Source organism: Fusarium sambucinum, chromosome I, assembly GCF_050947815.1.
Source record: "Fusarium sambucinum isolate potato_lamoka chromosome I, whole genome shotgun sequence".
Classification (NCBI taxonomy): Eukaryota; Fungi; Ascomycota; class Sordariomycetes; order Hypocreales; family Nectriaceae; genus Fusarium; species Fusarium sambucinum.
The window spans coordinates 2,112,959-2,129,904 of NC_139294.1; the positions used below are offsets into that span (position 1 = coordinate 2,112,959).

General features: G+C 48.6%; 4 protein-coding genes across 4 annotated transcripts; 3 read left to right on the plus strand and 1 right to left on the minus strand.

Moving 5' to 3' along the window:
• Positions 1–659: 659 nt before the first annotated feature.
• FSST1_003426 (glycoside hydrolase) lies at positions 660–2,844 on the plus strand (the record flags this gene model as incomplete). The annotated part of the gene is made up of 3 exons (XM_083229508.1): positions 660–1,149; positions 1,209–2,548; positions 2,608–2,844. 3 exons carry the CDS (start codon positions 660–662, stop codon positions 2,842–2,844), a joined length of 2,067 nt encoding a protein of 688 aa, XP_083086856.1.
• A 1,898-nt stretch (positions 2,845–4,742) lies between these two features.
• Positions 4,743–6,730, plus strand: FSST1_003427 (amino acid permease GAP1; the record flags this gene model as incomplete). Its single annotated transcript, XM_083229509.1, has 4 exons — positions 4,743–5,073; positions 5,136–5,343; positions 5,393–5,602; positions 5,668–6,730. 4 exons carry the CDS (start codon positions 4,743–4,745, stop codon positions 6,728–6,730), a joined length of 1,812 nt encoding a protein of 603 aa, XP_083086857.1.
• Positions 6,731–7,478: 748 nt separating this feature from the next.
• On the minus strand, positions 7,479–9,656 carry FSST1_003428 (uncharacterized protein; the record flags this gene model as incomplete). The annotated part of the gene is made up of 2 exons (XM_083229510.1): positions 7,479–9,284; positions 9,354–9,656. 2 exons carry the CDS (start codon positions 9,654–9,656, stop codon positions 7,479–7,481), a joined length of 2,109 nt encoding a protein of 702 aa, XP_083086858.1.
• Positions 9,657–12,090: 2,434 nt separating this feature from the next.
• Positions 12,091–16,677, plus strand: FSST1_003429 (vacuolar protein sorting/targeting protein 10; the record flags this gene model as incomplete). The annotated part of the gene is made up of 2 exons (XM_083229511.1): positions 12,091–15,998; positions 16,050–16,677. 2 exons carry the CDS (start codon positions 12,091–12,093, stop codon positions 16,675–16,677), a joined length of 4,536 nt encoding a protein of 1,511 aa, XP_083086859.1.
• Positions 16,678–16,946: the final 269 nt, after the last annotated feature.

Genomic DNA, 16,946 nt, shown 5'->3' on the forward strand with positions numbered 1-16,946 from the left:
TGCAGGTCTCGATATGTTCTACTCCTGTGGTGCCTCAGAACAATAGAGAAATGCTTGTCGCGGAAGAAATAGAATCTCTTCTGAGCAATGATGTCGAATACAGGGTGTATATAAACTTATAGGCTCGATACTATTGACCGATGAATTCCCCATCTGGGTGCAAGTCTAGTCTTCGTTGCACTTACATACGCAAAAGCAGCCTCGAATAATACATGTCTCAACACATATTCTGATTGCTATAACAGATATAACCCAAAATGTAAACGGAATGTTGGATCTCAGTGCTCGGGCCAAGACGCTACGTAACATTAACATTACTCGGCCGGTGTGTGCATTTTCCCGAGTATCGGTTTCTCAATCGACACTTGGGCACCCTGGTCTCGTGTCATGAAGACAGAGCTACCCCAAGCTCCTATTCCTGACACTGACACCTCATGCTGTTTTCTGTCCCCTACGCGTAATTTGTTTGAGATTTAATCTGGTTCGTTCTTGCCAAGCGTTACTTGCAATCCGTACATAATAATCATTTTGTTTCAGCGAATCGTGCCTTCTTTCTATCCTTTTCCGAGTCATTCACGTACGTGCCTGCCTTTCGGAGCTGCAGCTCCCCCATACCTCCTTCGCTCTAGTCCCACCTTGAAATACAAAACACCAAACCAATGATTCGAGATCCGTTCAACCTCCACCGAAACATAAACACTTTTAATCGCCCGCAATCTCAAAACATTCCGTCGCCATCGCGGGTCGAGGCTGGTGAGTTAGCTATGGCCTTCTCTATGCCCCGAACCGCTCCGGACTTCAATAGTCGTCAACGAGAGCTCGAAGACAGAGTCTGGGGTTCTGGACAGAGATCCAACAAATCAGATCGATTACCAATGTACAAGGACAAACCCTACGCGTCGCCGTACGACGACGAGGAACGGCCATGGTGGAAACGTAAGAAGGTGTTGGGTATCATTACCCTCATCTTCACGTTAATATACTGGTTCGGATCCTCCTCCAAGACACCCAAAAAGAGAACCGTAACGACCGACTGGAGCTTCGCAGGCTTGTCCAAACATGATAAGAAAGTGGATTGGGATCACAGGAGAGACCGTGTGGTGGAAGCATTCGAGCTGAGCTGGGATGCTTATAGACTTCATGCTTGGGGTACGTTTGACTTCATATCATGGACAACTCACATTGGCTAACCAATGAACTCAATGCAGGATTCGACGAATTTCACCCTATAAGCAAGACAGGCGAGAACATGGCACCAAACGGGCTCGGCTGGATCATCATTGACGCACTGGATACCATGATCTTGATGAACCTGACATCCCGCCTTCAAGACGCTCGCCAATGGATCTCGGAGTCTTTGACATGGGATCAAGACCAAGATGTAAACACATTCGAAACCACCATTCGCATGATGGGTGGTCTTCTCAGTGCGCACTACTTATCCACCGAGTTTCCAGGTCTTGCACCGCTGGCGGAGGACGATGAGGGGGCCATTGGGGAGGACTTGTATCTGGAGAAAGCTAAGGATCTGGCTGATCGTCTCATGAGTGCTTTCGATTCTCCTTCTGGCATCCCCTATGCAAGTGTCAATCTTCAAAAGTTCCAGGGTATCGAATCGCACGCCGATAACGGGGCGTCGTCGACCGCCGAAGCTACAACTCTCCAACTTGAGTTCAAGTACCTTGCAAAACTCACAGGAGAGAAGGACTTTTGGGATCGAGCTGAGAAGGTCATGAAAGTTGTTGATGACCAAGGGGCCCAAGATGGTTTAGTTCCCATCTTTATTTATGCGAGCACAGGAAAGTTCAAGGACGAGAACATCCGACTCGGAAGTCGCGGCGACTCATACTACGAATATCTCATTAAGCAATATCTTCAAACGAACAAGAAGGAGCCTATTTATCAAGATATGTGGTACGACGCCCTCGAGGGTGTTCGTAAGCACCTCGTCACCTACACATCAAAAGAGAAGTTCACCATTATCGGAGAGCGACCTAACGGGTTGGGCAACTCCCTTAGCCCCAAGATGGATCATCTCGTGTGCTTCATGCCTGGAACGATGGCATTAGCGGCCACAGAGGGCCTCACGGAGGCTGAGGCACGCAAACTCCCTACGTGGTCAAAGAAGAACGAGGAAGACATGAAACTGGCGCGCGAGTTGACAGAGACATGCTGGGGCATGTACAAATACATGGCAACAGGGTTGGCAGCCGAAATCACCTATTTCGAAATTGATAGCGAACCACTGGCTTATGGCAACCCTCGCCAGGGGCCAGCCAACTTTGACTCAAGCCCAGAGGCGGAATGGCGTAAGGACTTCACTGTCAAGTCTGGCGATGTTCACAATCTCCAACGACCGGAGACAGTGGAAAGTCTGTTCTACATGTGGAGAATTACCAACGATAACCGATATCGCGAATGGGGTTGGGAAATGTTCAAATCCTTCATGAACCACACAGCTGTGAGGAACGGAGGAGGCTTTACGAGCTTGCGCAACGCCAATGTCGTGCCACCCAAGGTGCGCGACAACATGGAAAGCTTTTGGCTGGTAAGTGATGGACCATCATGACAATATGGAGATGGAATGCTAAACGTGCTGACCAATAGGCCGAAACGCTCAAGTACTTCTACCTCTTGTTCTCGCCCTCGGATCTCCTACCTCTGGATAAGGTTGTTATCAACACTGAAGGACACCCGTTGCCTCGGTTTGATATGGGACAGCTGTTTACCACTGGATGGCAAAGACAGCCAAGGGATGCCAGTGGTAAGATTGTTGCCAAGACCGTCAAAATTGATGGCGATGAGAAGGAAGCGGTCATGCAGGATACCAAAAAGGCGAATTAGTGGATTATGGCACTTATGACTGTCGTGTATCTGTACGGATCGTATCTTCGCCGATTGAATCGGCCATGAATAAGCTTAAATGATACAGCGAGCCAAAGGACATTTTAGCTGCAGCATGTATGTAGCATTCTTTATGTCATCACGCTTTGGCATGAACAGACATTAGAATAAAGAAAAAAACAGCGTTTTCATCATTTCAATATAATTTCTCCTGTGTCAAAGTGTTTGTTTTCTTGAAAGTCTAACGAGATGAGACTGTTTTGGTATGGCTTTGCAGCTGCCTTTCTCGTCCAAGCTTGAAGTGTAAGAGTAACAGGCTAACACAGTTGTTTCACAGTCGCGACATGAGCATGGTTCGATAGCTTACGAGTGGTCATCCTCTGAACAAGATGCTAGGAGTCTGATAGCACAACTCCACTTCCCCATGTTTCTTTTATCTTGGCTGCTTGGCTTTTGAGGACATGTGATTGCAATCATGATACGAGGATAAGAAACCTACCCTGTAACATGGTCGGGAAGGGTTCTAGGCTGATAACGGGCGGCTAACTAATCACAGAGGGATTTGCTTTTTGTCGGAACCGAGAGCATGTATCTAGGACAGGGAATCTGTCTGCATCTGGGCTGAGTCGAGTGTGATTGACTAAAGTTAGTGGCCAACTGCACCTGCTGGAGATGGCTTAGAGGAACAGGGTTTATTGATACCGTTGTTTGTTGGCTTGCCTGTGAATTCGTGAGGGTTGTGTCCAGGTTGTGAAGGATTCTTCGATTGGATCGTTTAGAGCATAGCTATTCTCATAGCTCAAGAGGCTCAACCGTAATGTTTTACGTCTCAACTGGATGTATACAGCTCAGCGGAGGTACTCATTCCCAAATGGGCTTCGCGATGGACTGTTTACTCCAGAATCTAAATGAAACCCAGCAATCTGGTCCAGGTGGTATCATCAGTGTGCGGGGCCCCCAGCCAGAAGGCGTTACAGTGGGTGGCCCCCACAAGAATAGCGTCACTTTCCCCACCAATACAGAGCAACGCTCCTAGCATTTTCAACGCTTTGAGCGTTTGACAGCTCGATCTCGGTGGCGTTTAAGCCTGCCTGAGCTATTTTCGCTCCTCACAGGCGTTCTTAAGTTCCAATTTGACATTCTAGATCGTCACATCACTGGTCAAGTTCAGATTGGATTCGATATCGGACCCTTTCGGAGGGATTGGGCTTGTTTAACGCCAAGCTTGAACCCATCCATTGTCACCGACTCGACTTGAATGCCCGTATTACTGTTTGCTAATGCTAGGTACTCCCCCGGATGATAAGCCCACCTCACCTTCCTACTTTCAGGTCCTCCTCACGCTACCTACTTACATCGACGTAGCGACGTTACCCTGCTTTATTCCTCTTCCACGTTGCGTTGTTTAATTAATCTACATAAGAATCGTTAATCTCGATTACCACGTCTTTTGGTTCCAAAACTAAGCATTCCACCTTGTGCATTGTTCACTTACACTCTGTCCATTAACATCATCACTTGATCTACATCGCTCGACTTCGATACTCCATCACTACGGTTACCTTGGTGGCGATATGCCGACCGACTCATCATACTTGCAAAGACGATCAAGATACCAGCAAGCCAATATTGGACGCCAAATGCAACCACACTCTCGTGCGCTTTAGAATATCAACCACTACACTACTGTAACCCTGACGAACCCGACGAACCAGCGGCCTTCGCCGACTAATCGCCTGCTCACAACATACACCTCGCACTCACCTCCAATCTATCACAGCGCACATAGCAACGATAATTCTCAGCGAAGGGCCAGCTCCAGTCATCCCGCGGTTCGGGATCGACCAAGTGTGAGCTCGGCCCGGGCGCAACGCGCAAGTACAAGCACAAACCCAAGAATGGCTCCTCACGATGTCGAGCGCGGCAGCATCAGCAAGATGAAGGAGGAGTCCCTTGCTCCGGGGAGTTCCTTCAGCATGCGTGAGCCCGAATACACCGACATTCTTCCACCGTCGTACTGGGGCCGTTTCGTTGATGGCTTCAGGCGCGATCAGCGGTCGAGCTTGTTCACAAACGACCCGCTCGGACAGCAGGAGGGATCTGGAAGAGTGCATGATGGAGCGCATTACTATGATCTTCAGAGCGCAATGCTAGAGACGGCCAACTCGGGCCTGGCGAGAGAATTGAAGGGACGGCATTTACAGATGATTGCAATTGGAGGTTCTATAGGTGAGTTTGTTAACAGTGGCTGCGACATGGTTGAGTATTAAAGCTAAGACATTTTGACGCAGGGACCGGACTTTTTGTCGCATCAGGAAGAGCTCTAGCAGACGGAGGTCCAGCATCGATACTACTGGCTTTCACTATTGTGGGAGCCATGCTCTTTTGCACATGCCAGGCGCTAGGTGAACTGGCAGTCATTTTCCCGATCGCGGGATCCTTCTCATCTTGGGCGACTCGATTTATTGATCCTTCATGGGGTTTCGCAATGGGGTGGAAGTAGGTGATATCCTACATGCAAGAGGAAGCCGACACTGACTCAATACAGCTACGCAATGCAATGGTTGATTGTGTTACCGCTTGAGATCATTGCCGCATCTCTAACCCTCTCATACTGGGACGAAAGTCTTACTCGCGCCATCTTTGTCTCAGCGTTTCTCGTACTCATCATCATCATTAACATGTTTGGAGTAAAAGGCTACGGTGAAGCCGAGTTTATCTTCTCTATAATAAAGGTCATTGCCGTCATTGGATTTATGTAAGTCCCCCTCAAACACTTACACCCATCTCCATCCGAGTCCGAATTGACCTTCTTTGTTTTAGCCTTCTTGGTATCGTTCTTAACTGTGGCGGAACGCCAGACAGCGGTTATATCGGCGGCCGTTTCTGGCACGAACCTGGTGCTTTCAATAACGGTTTCAAAGGAATGTGCAACGTCTTTGTCACAGCCGCATTCTCCTTCGCTGGCACTGAGCTTATTGGTCTCGCTGCCGCTGAAACTGCTAACCCACGAAAGTCATTACCGACTGCTTTGAAACAAGTGTTCTGGCGGATCACTCTTTTCTATATCGTTGCCCTTACGTTGGTAGGGCTGCTTGTCCCATACAACGACCCCCGACTTACCACAGGTACCAGTGATGCAGATGCAGCTGCGTCACCTTTTGTTATTGCTATTGAAGAAGCGGGCATTCAAGTTTTACCTTCGGTTATGAACGCAGTCATCCTTTGCGCCGTTCTCTCTGTTGGAAACTCGGCTGTATTTGGATCTTCACGTACCCTCGCTGCCCTCGCAAATCTTCGACAAGCTCCAAAGATCTTTGGATACGTAGATCGCAAAGGTCGTCCACTTGTCGCCATTGCTATTGCGAGCGCTTTTGGCCTCATCGCCTTCCTTGCTGATCTTCCTCAGCAAGGGGCTGTACTCGACTGGCTCATGTCTATATCAGGTCTCTCAACTATTATTACGTGGGGTTCTATCTGCGTCTGCCATATTCGCTTCCGCAGGGCCTGGGCCGCTCGTGGCCGCTCTGTCTCGGAACTACCCTTCCAGTCTCAAGTCGGCGTCGTGGGCTCATGGATTGGCATCACCCTCAACGTCCTTGTCCTTATCGCCCAATTCTGGGTCGGAGCATTCCCTATCGGCTGGCAGAACTTGACGAGCTCTGAAGTAGCCCAAAACTTCTTCCACAAATGGGTTGGCGCACCTTGCGTCCTGGCCTTTTACATGTTTCACAAGCTATATTTCCGCACCACGTTTGTAAGGACCCGAGATATGGATGTTGACACTGGACGTCGAGATTTTAATGTTCCTATACTTGTAGCTCAAGAAAAGGAGGAGCGTGCAAGTTGGCCACGCTGGAAGAGATACTATAAATTTATGTGCTAAACCATCTCACATGGGAGAGATATAGCCATTGACGTCGGGTTTATATAATAATGAACTTTGAGATTTGGATTAGCATGGAGTTGCATAGGATGGAATAGGTATTTAGCGACGGATAGGGGTTCAATTATTTATCTTCTATATATATTCGGATTTATTTATGTCGACCCAGTCTTTACACACAAAGTTCAAGTATTATTACTATCAAGGCAGACTTGATTAGTATCATGATCGCTTAATTTAATGGTGCCGGCGTAAAAGATAAATTGCAAAAACCTTTTCAGTCATATCCTTGCCAGTAATTACGTGGCAGTCACAAAAAGGAGTTTTCGACTTCAATGGCTCTTTATAAAATGATCTGTTAATATAAATGCGCTAATAGAGGTCATTTGACCAGAGTCTCCTGACAATTCAAATATAGGTTTACCGTACAGGCCGTTCATTCATACCAGCCAAGTTGCGAATCTGTTGCGCTTTCATGTCTCTGAAGCACTGATCATACGCGAGACAGGAACATAAACCAATAAGGCAAACAAAAGCAATTGTGATAAGACTATCGTAGTTCGGGAGAACACGCTGCGTTTTCGAGCGCTGTTTCGAAGGGAACTAGGGGTGTTGGCTGACCATCATAAGTCGTGAGTTGTATGCGTTTACGATTCATTGTGAAACATTGAATATCAAGGCGATACGTAGTGTCATAGTGCAGAACCTATTTGAAGTCCGAGTGACCCCCCTTGCAAAACACTCGTCTCTAAAAATCCCAGAAATCATCCTTCTTGGAGGATGTGTTTTGCCGTCGTGAAGGAAGGGGCTTCTCGGTCACGTCGGTCACGTCACCATAAAGCCAGTCCCGGTTGGTGCCCTTTCGGCCACCCATACCGTCACCAGCAATGTTGATCTTGTGCTTATCTGTGTTCTCCTTCACCTCGTTGGCGGGTGCGGTGTTCGAGGCTGGTGTTCGTCCGGGGACCGGCTTGGGGTTTGTAGGTACGCTGCTAGCTATCTCGTCTGTTTCGCCATAGAGCCAGTCTCGGTTGGTTCCCTTTCGACCACCCATACCGTCACCGGCAATGGTGATCTTGTGTTTGTCTGTGTTCTCCTTCACCTCGTTGGCGGGTGTGGTATTTGAGACTGGTGTTCGTCCGGGGATCGGTCTGGTGTTTACTGATTCATCTTTGGCCGCTTCGCTTGTCTCACCATGAAGCCAGTCTCGGTCGGCACCCCTTCGACCACCCATACCGTCACCAGCAACGCTGATTTTAGGGGGCTTGTGTAGGGGAACGTCAGAGGCGACCGCATTAGGTTGCTTGCGAGTGGGAATCGGCTGGGCGACATCTTCAGCATCACCATAGAGCCAATCCCGGTTGGTGCCCTTTCGACCTCCCATACCATCACCAGCGATGTTGATTTTGTGATTAGGAGTGTTCTCTGTCGGGCGGTTCGCCTTCTGAGAGGCCGGCGACTTATCGTACGTATCCCAGTGGTGATCCATCATTTGGACTGCCTTCTTGTGGCCTTCGTTTGCGCGCTGTTGTTGGTGGGCTGGCGAGTTGTCGGCGATTTCGAAGTGGTGATCGAAATCCTTTCCGCGGTTCTTTGCGTTGGTAATGTTGCCCAAAGGAAGCTCGTTGTTTCCTGCTTCTTCTCTGTTAAACACTTGATTCTTATAGAGTCCGAGGCCTTCGTTATGAGCGTAGCCAGGGGGTTGGGCACCGGTACGTGGCGGTTGGGGCAGTCTCTCACCGTCGTCTGGAAGCTCGAAGTGTGGGTCGCCATCACGTCGAGGCTTGGTCGCCTGGTAAACAGGGGTATTCTCCGTAGCGTCCCTGTCAGTATCCCAATGGCGAACATCCTGTGTTCGCATTGTCTTGGACGGCTTCACTTTCTGGGGCGTTGTGAAATCCTCGAAAGACCATTGGCTGTCGCGCTTGGCTTTGGGCAGATCATCGAAATGCTGGCCTTTTTGGGGGCTGTCCTGAGGATCACTACCGTCTGCAAAATCAAAATGAGAGTACTTCTTGGGGTGGGGCTTGATATAACGCTTGTTCGTGTGTTGTTGAAGCTCTACAGGCGGGCGGTCGATGTCCTCCTGACCATCGAAAATGCGTGAAGGCTTGAAGTTCTTGCCCTGACCGCCCTTAGCTGGCGACATGGCTCGACGACCAGCGCTTGGTGACGTGGGCTCGTCACCTAGAATTTCGGTGAACGATCGCTGGCGAGGTCGTGTACCCGCATAGGGAGAGACAATAGTGGCGGGCTCAGCATCCTCAAATTCGTCCCGCGAACCAAACAGCCTAACGGATGGGTCACGGAAAGCGTTTTTAGAGTTAGTTCGGTCTCGCGCAACGGTCCCGCTGTGACTCGGGGCAGCAGGGGCGGCAGTGCCTGCAGTCCTGATGCATGCCTGTACAAATGCGATCTGCTCTCGGCTATCTTTAATAGGCCAGTTGCGACCAGAGTTTCCAATCACTTCAACTTGCTTAAGAAGCGAACCCTGGTCCCACTGTAGTCGGATCTGGACAATCTTGCCGGCTTCGTCGAAGGTTACAAAGTGAGTCTGGGCAAATCAGCATGTAGGTCAAGCAGGTGCAAAACTGGAAAGAATTCACGCAGGTAAACAACATACGATGGGAAGATAGACGTCGCGACCAGCCAGAAAATTGTCGTCAAGACCAGGAAGATATGGACCGCCACTAGTTTGGAAACCGAGACCTGTGTCAATTTCCAAGACAATGACGTTTCCGCCATCGACAATGTTGAACACATCCTCCTTTTTCTTAGACACCTGCTTCTGAAGACCGTTGAGATGTTTAATGATCTGGGTAGGACCGGCAAAGGTTGAAGTCGTAGTAACGTAGTGCAAGGCCGCTGTATCAGCCAGCAGTGACGAGCTGGGCGCAGCTAGGAACTGCTTGTAAGTGGCCGCCATGACGAGCACGAGGGGAATGCGACTTGTAGAGAGTAATGATCGTTATTCGCGTATTGGATACCTGGCTGGCGATAGAAAGAAAGAAGACGAAAGGCCGCGATTTCAGGTGGCCGGAACAGTAGAAGGAGAAGGGAAAATGACAATGAGAGGAACAAGTGGGAAGAAGGCAGATAGATGAAGGAAAGAAAACATGGATGTATTCAAAACAAGCACGTGGAGGAAGGTACAATACAATCAAGCACCCTTACAGTGAAGGCGGGCAGGATCTAAGCGGGCAAGTCCAATCATGGGTCCCAGATGGCAACTGCCTATTAATTGACTGACGTTAGCTTGTTCGATGTGATGCCCCCTACCTAACAGGTGCTGTTTACATCCATTCACAAGGGGGGCAGTCTCCCTAATTTAGCATGAGGAATCTAGGATTTCTTTTGATGGCGCATTCTGTAACCAACGTTGCCGGCCTTGGCTAGATCTGAGAACAAGCTGTGGAAATGAAAGGGATGACTGCCCTGGTCAGAAGCGATGCACTTACACGATGTACCTACCATTACAGTTTATCACCATTCATGCAAGTGATCTCTCATGACGAATTTGTTTTTGGGGTCGTCTTCAATGCATCCAATACTTCTTTGGCTCGTTATCAAAGGCCAAAAAAAGGCTTGTTGCACTATGGCATCAACAACACTCCTCGTGATGACTTTGAGATACTGCTCACTCTGTTGGATCTTAGGAACTCTCGAGGTCAGAGTTTGTTATGAGCTAACGGCTACCAATTGACTCTCGAACCGCTCTCGGTTACTGCCACGAATATTGTTTGTTTGTTTGTTTGTCTTCTACCTACTAAGGTGATGGATATATGTCGTATGGCACTAATAGAATTCAAGACAGGCCTCGAGTGTCCACTTCTTGTATTAACGAGTGAGATCGATTTCTTAATCACAGGCATTATTACGGGACGCTGATGATACCCCTCATCTGGGGTCGTTCTCTGTATATTCGACAGCGTATGGGGCGTTGTGCTTTTGACCTTTGGCGGTACATTGTCCTGTATATTATTATGAACACCGTAGTGTTGCATGGTCATTTGTATACTTTTATCATTCCACACCATGATTGATTGCCTTGAATTCCATGGTTGAACCAATCCTGATCCTTTTCCAAGATAGAGTAGCCTATACAGCTTGTCAGACTAATGTACAGTACCTGAAAATACGGATCCTGACCCCGAACCAGGACCAGGGCTAGGGGAACATGGCGACACCACTCCACATTGTTTCAGCTTTTAGCGCCTTTCCTCTTTTGGAGTTTCTGATGGGTTTCTTAACATCGCGACCATCAGAAGTTAGGGTATCAGAGAAACTGGCTGCTAGAATAGAAGCATAAGGGATGAAATTGCTAGATCAGTTTATGTTTATTAGACCATAATTCACCAACTACTTGTCTTTGTATCCCAGGAATTGAGAGGTCAACTTTTCTGCTGCCCACCAGAGAAGCTATCTAGCTGCTTGGTAAATTCTGGAGATCATTACTTCTAATAGTGTCATGTTGTTCTTACTCACCAAGGAATATTATGATCTTCATGAAACGCTGAATTTGATCCAGGTTTTCTCCTTTATAAGTGAGATTTTGAAGCGTTATACTACGATCTCAGGCTAGAAAAAGAATGTTGCCTTCTCTTCTAACGTCTCACTCATTTCATCATGTGCGACTATCCTTTCCTCTGTGTGTCAACTATGATGCTTTATATTCACTGCTGTTGCCATTTTTGCAAAGTTGTTAAGTTTATCTCTGAACAATATTTGGCCAAGAGCCTTACGTTAAGCCCCAATGCTCCGCTACCGTGTATTTCCAGGAGCAGATCACGAATTGATAGCTTGGAATCCAAGTGTGTGTTCGCTCGTTGATCGCCAATGCCTACATTCTACCTGGAGGAGGTTCCTATTCTCAAAGCTTGGACCATGTAGGTCAAAGTCATGATAGCTGAAGCCACAGCATTCCAACGAGCAATGAAGAAGAAAAAACTCTTCATTTTCAAAAAGAAACAGACTTAAGATTGATACAAAAATTTTTTCAATCTATTATGCTATTAGGTAAGTATTTCTGTGCACCGTATTCGAGTCCTTGAAGCTGGCCGTATCACCAAAATTGACCTCAAAGAGTGATGGCCAATGACGTGTAATAGCCGGTGTGGCGGAGCTCGACGCCACACAAAGGTACTCGAAACAGCTGTCGCCTCACTGCTGACGTGCCTCGTAAGGAGCAAAGTGTCCTGCCTGCAAGTGACTTTACATCAACACACGAGCTGAACACGACTTCGAAACCGACATTATATCGTTTACGAACCCTTTAATAACCGGCAATCTTCGAATCCGCGAGATCCTCGCCTCGCCTCGCCTCGCTTCTTCATGATACCTTTACCTCGAGCTCCGCCGCAATGATGAGGTCCTCGATTTGGGCCGCATTCTCATGGCGCGCCCTCGTCTTTTCACTGCTCTGGATAGCTGTGATAGCGAAGCAAGATAAGCCAACGGTCGACGTTTCCGTTGCCAAACACCCTCCTCTGAACCTGAATTACTTCGAGGATAGCGATGTCATCGTCTTCCAAGATATTGAAGAGAGAAATATCTGGAGGTCCGAAGATGCAGGCAAAACCTGGGCGCAAGTTTCCGGCATCCCTGATCGAAGCGCAGTCTTCCTATACCTTCACCCATTCGATTCCCAAACCGCCTTCGTCCTCACCAAAGATCGGAAGCACTACAAGACCGAGGATCGTGGCAAGACTTGGAATGAATTCAACAGTGGTTCGATGCCTAGTGCATTCCAGCCGGAGACTTTGGTCTTCCACGCCGGCGATCCGAAGCGCATTATCTTCAATGGCATGAACTGTGATGGCATTTTCTGCGACGAAGAGACAACATATACTACCGATGGATTTAAATCTGTTGACAAGCTACGTCCAAGCACCTCGGGCTGCTGGTGGGCCAAAACGAACCGAGAATTCACTACCGGTGAAGCCGAGCTGGACAAGACTCGAATTCTTTGCATCGTTACTGATCCATTAAGTCTGTTCAAGACTAGCCAGAGGCTTTGTGTTTCTGACAACTTCTTCGCGAAGAGCAGCGGAGGAAAATACGACGAGTTTGAGCCCAGCTTGGACGGTCACCGCGACGTAACCGGTGTTGTTAGTGTCGCAGCAGTCAAGAGTTTTATCCTCTTAGCCTCCTCGTCTGTCGGGAGCGATGAGATGACACTTTTTGTCACAAGCAACGCTCAGCAATGGCATCGGGCTATGTTTCCTACGGACGACAGCCATGACCATTCCCACAAGATCAACCAAGAAGCTTACACTGTGCTCGAAAGCACCAACTACAGCATTCAGGTCGATGTCATGACCTCTCACCCATCCACTCCCATGGGTGTCATTTTTACCAGCAATTCAAACGGCACATACTTCACAGAGAATGTCCCCTACACCAATCGCAATGTTAAGGGTAACGTCGATTTTGAGAAGATCAGCGGGATTCAGGGTATCTTCTTGGTCAACACGGTCGAAAATGGCAAGGAGGTCGATGGAAAGAACCCGAAGAAGGTTGTTGTGACACAAATCACATTCGACGATGGCAGGACTTTTGAGCCAGTCAAGGCTGGCGACGACCGAATTCACCTTCATTCGATGACCGACATTGACAATATTGGACGTATCTTCTCGAGCCCGGCCCCCGGTCTTGTGATGGGCAACGGAAACACTGGCGCTTCTCTTGGTGAGTTTGCCAGTTCCAGCCTTTTCGTCTCCGACAACGCCGGCGTAACATGGAAAAAGGCACTAGATGGTCCTCACAAGTATGAGTTTGGCGATACAGGCAGCATTCTGGTTGCTGTCCGAGATTCTCTCAAGGAGGAAGTCGACAAGGTTTCGTACTCCTTGGACTACGGAGAGAACTGGGAATCCGTCCCATTACCCGACGGTCTGAAAGTTCGACCCGTCATTCTCACAACTACCCAAGATTCGACAAGCCTCAAGTTCTTACTTGTTGGTGAGAAGGATAGGGCATACCAAATGATTGCCATCAACTTTGAGGGTATGGATAAACGCACGTGCGAAAACAAGGATATGGAGTCATGGTACGCCCGTGTTGATGACAAGGGAGAGGCTACGTGCATAATGGGCCACAAGCAAACATACAACCGTCGCAAGAAGTCAGCAGATTGTTTCTTGAAGGCAGATTTCCGTGACCCTGAACCTGTTATTGAGAACTGCGAATGTACCGACGCCGACTTCGAATGCGACTACAACTTCCAGCGAGACCCTGAAGACGACAAAGTCTGCAAGCAAGCAGGGCCTATTCCTATTCCCGAAGGCTCTTGTAAGGACAAGGAGGAGAAATTCAAGGGATCGTCTGGTTGGCGTCTAATCCCTGGAAACACTTGTACGCGCAAGAGTGGCGCTCAGAAAGATGACCCAGTCGAGCGCAAGTGTTCCGATGGTGCCAACTCAGGCGATGGGCAAGCCCCTGGTGCCCCAGCCAGCGGCGATATTTCGGTTAAGGAGAATGAGTTCGCAGATATTACGGGACAAGACATGCAAAAGTTTTATCTCATGGGTGACGCGTCTGGCAGTTCGTTAGAAGAGGTTGTCATTGCTCGGCCCATGGGTGAGAAAACGCCTGACGGCAAAGTCGAGGTTGAAAATAAGCTGTGGATCACCTCCGATCATGGCAAGAGCTGGAAGCGCATACTCGAAAAGGAGGATATTCTTAATATCAATCCTCACAACTTTTTCAGAGAAGTTGTCTTCTTTCATACCAAGTCCAAGAAGGTCATCTATACCGTTGACCGTGGCCATAGCTTCCACAGCTTCGAAGCACCCTTCGCTGATCCTGGTGCTCACATGAGCTTCCACCCAGACAAGAAGGACTGGCTGATCTGGATTGGCAACCGTTGTGATGACATCTCAGGAAGTAAGGATTGCTACCCAGAAGCATCAGTTTCCACTGATCGTGGTGACAATTGGAAGACTCTGCAGCGATATGCAACCAAGTGCGAATTCACTGGAAACTCCGCTTTCAAGTTCCGCAAGCAGAATCAGATTGTTTGTCTTGTCCACAAAGATGAGGACATAAAGAAAGACAAGACTCTTGTCACCATCGAAGACTTTTCTCCTGAAGAAAAGATCATCCACAACGGCACTGTGGCAGCGTTCGCGACCATGAATGAATTCATCCTTGCTACCGATGAGGTATCTGCGGACGGCAAGGATAAGGTCGGCCTGCAAGCTATTGCTAGCATGGACGGAGAGCGATTTGAATCAGCTAGGTTTCCCGACAACTTTCACGATTCTCACTCGTCTTTGTACACTGTCCTCGACAGCTCCAACCATGCTGTCAACCTGTTTGTCGCTACCGATCTTTCCGAGGGCAACCGTCGTGGTTCAATCATCAAGAGCAACTCCAATGGCACAACCTATGTCCTGAGTGCTTCTAATGTCAACGCTGATGAACTAGGGTATGTAGACTTTGAGAAGGTTGCTGGTCTTGAGGGTGTCACTCTCATCAACACCGTTGCAAACCCCGAAGACAAGAAGGGCAAGAAGACAATTCAGACCAAGATTTCTCACAACGATGGCGCTGAATGGACCTTCCTGGCACCGCCCACAAAGGATGTCGACGGAAAGTCGTATTCATGCAGCTCTCTAGGAGATGGCAAATGTGCCCTTCACCTGCACCATTACACCGAGCGGGAGAACAAGGGCAGAACTTTCTCTGCAAGCACCGCTGTTGGCATGATATTTGCTTACGGAAACATCGGTTCAAGCCTTGGAGACATCAAGGATGCCGATACTTTCATGTCGGCTGACGGTGGTATTACCTGGAAAAATGTCAAGAAGGGCGTCTGGACATGGCAATATGGAGACCAGGGTTCTATCATCGTGCTCGCACAGCGTGCTACTCGCGGGAACAGTGTTAAATCGAAGGCAGTCGCTTACTCAATTGATGAAGGCAAGACTTGGACCGATCTTGAGTTCAGCAAGAAGGAAGTTACTGTCCAAGATTTGACATCTGTCCACAGTGGAATTTCTCGAAACTTTTTGGTCTGGTACCGAACAGATGACAAAAAGATGTTTGCTGCCAATCTTGACTTTTCAGGGCTCACAAACCAACCCTGCAAAGATGCAGACTACGATCTCTGGTCTCCCAGACATCCTCTCCAGGAGGACGACTGTCTCTTTGGACATAAGGCCAAGTACCTCCGAAAGAAGGCGGATCGCAAGTGCTACAACCAAGCAAGCATGTCACGTCTGCGAGAATATGAAAACTGCGAGTGTACCCGAAGAGACTTTGAATGGTAAGTAACGTGATGCGCAAGAAACGATAGACAGAGGCTAACAAGACGCAGTGCATACAACTTTGAACCTGACAACCACGGACAATGCAAACTGGTTCCTGGCCACGATGCTCTTTCACGTCAAGAATGGTGTAGCCAGCACCCTAATGAAACCACATGGAATGGGCCTTCAGCATATAGACGCATCCCATTGACAACATGTCAGGGTGGCCAAGAGTTGGACCTGACAAGCGAGGATTGGCCCTGCGAGGGACACGAGGAAGAATACGAGCGCAAGCATCGTGCTTCAGGCTGGGGTATCTTCTTTGCCATTGTTATTCCTATTGGGGTTGCGTCCGCTTTTGGCTGGTATGTTTACCGCAACTGGAGTGGAAAGTTTGGTCAGATCCGCCTGGGCGACAATAGTGCCACCTTTGACAGCGAGCAGCCTTGGATTAAGTATCCTGTCATTGCTGTCTCGGCAATGGCGGCTGTGGTTGCCTCACTGCCACTTGTCCTGACTTCCCTGTGGCGTTCTACTGCCGGGGTTTACGAGCGTGTGTCGAACCGAAGCAGAGGTGGCAACTGGTCGAGGCGATATACCACCCGAGACAGCTTCGCCCGGGGACGGGGTGACTATTCCATGGTCGATGATGACGAGGGCGAGCTCCTCGGTGACGATAGTGATGAGGAGGTCTAAGGGATGCGCGAGTGTACGAGCTATGATGGACCAGGGATCGGAATTGTATGATAATATGGTGTCTTACTGGGAGCCATTTTCTTTTATTGTCTGAAAAGATGCAAGCGATGGACTGACGGGGTCTTTTTTGACAAGTTGAGCATTGGTATACCGGAGGATATAGAACAGAAGGAGGGGTAGGCATTATGGTATAACTCAATCACATGTGTTCTTTGGTTATATATCCCTTCACATCAAGACTCACTATCGAGAATGTTCAAGAGGGAGGG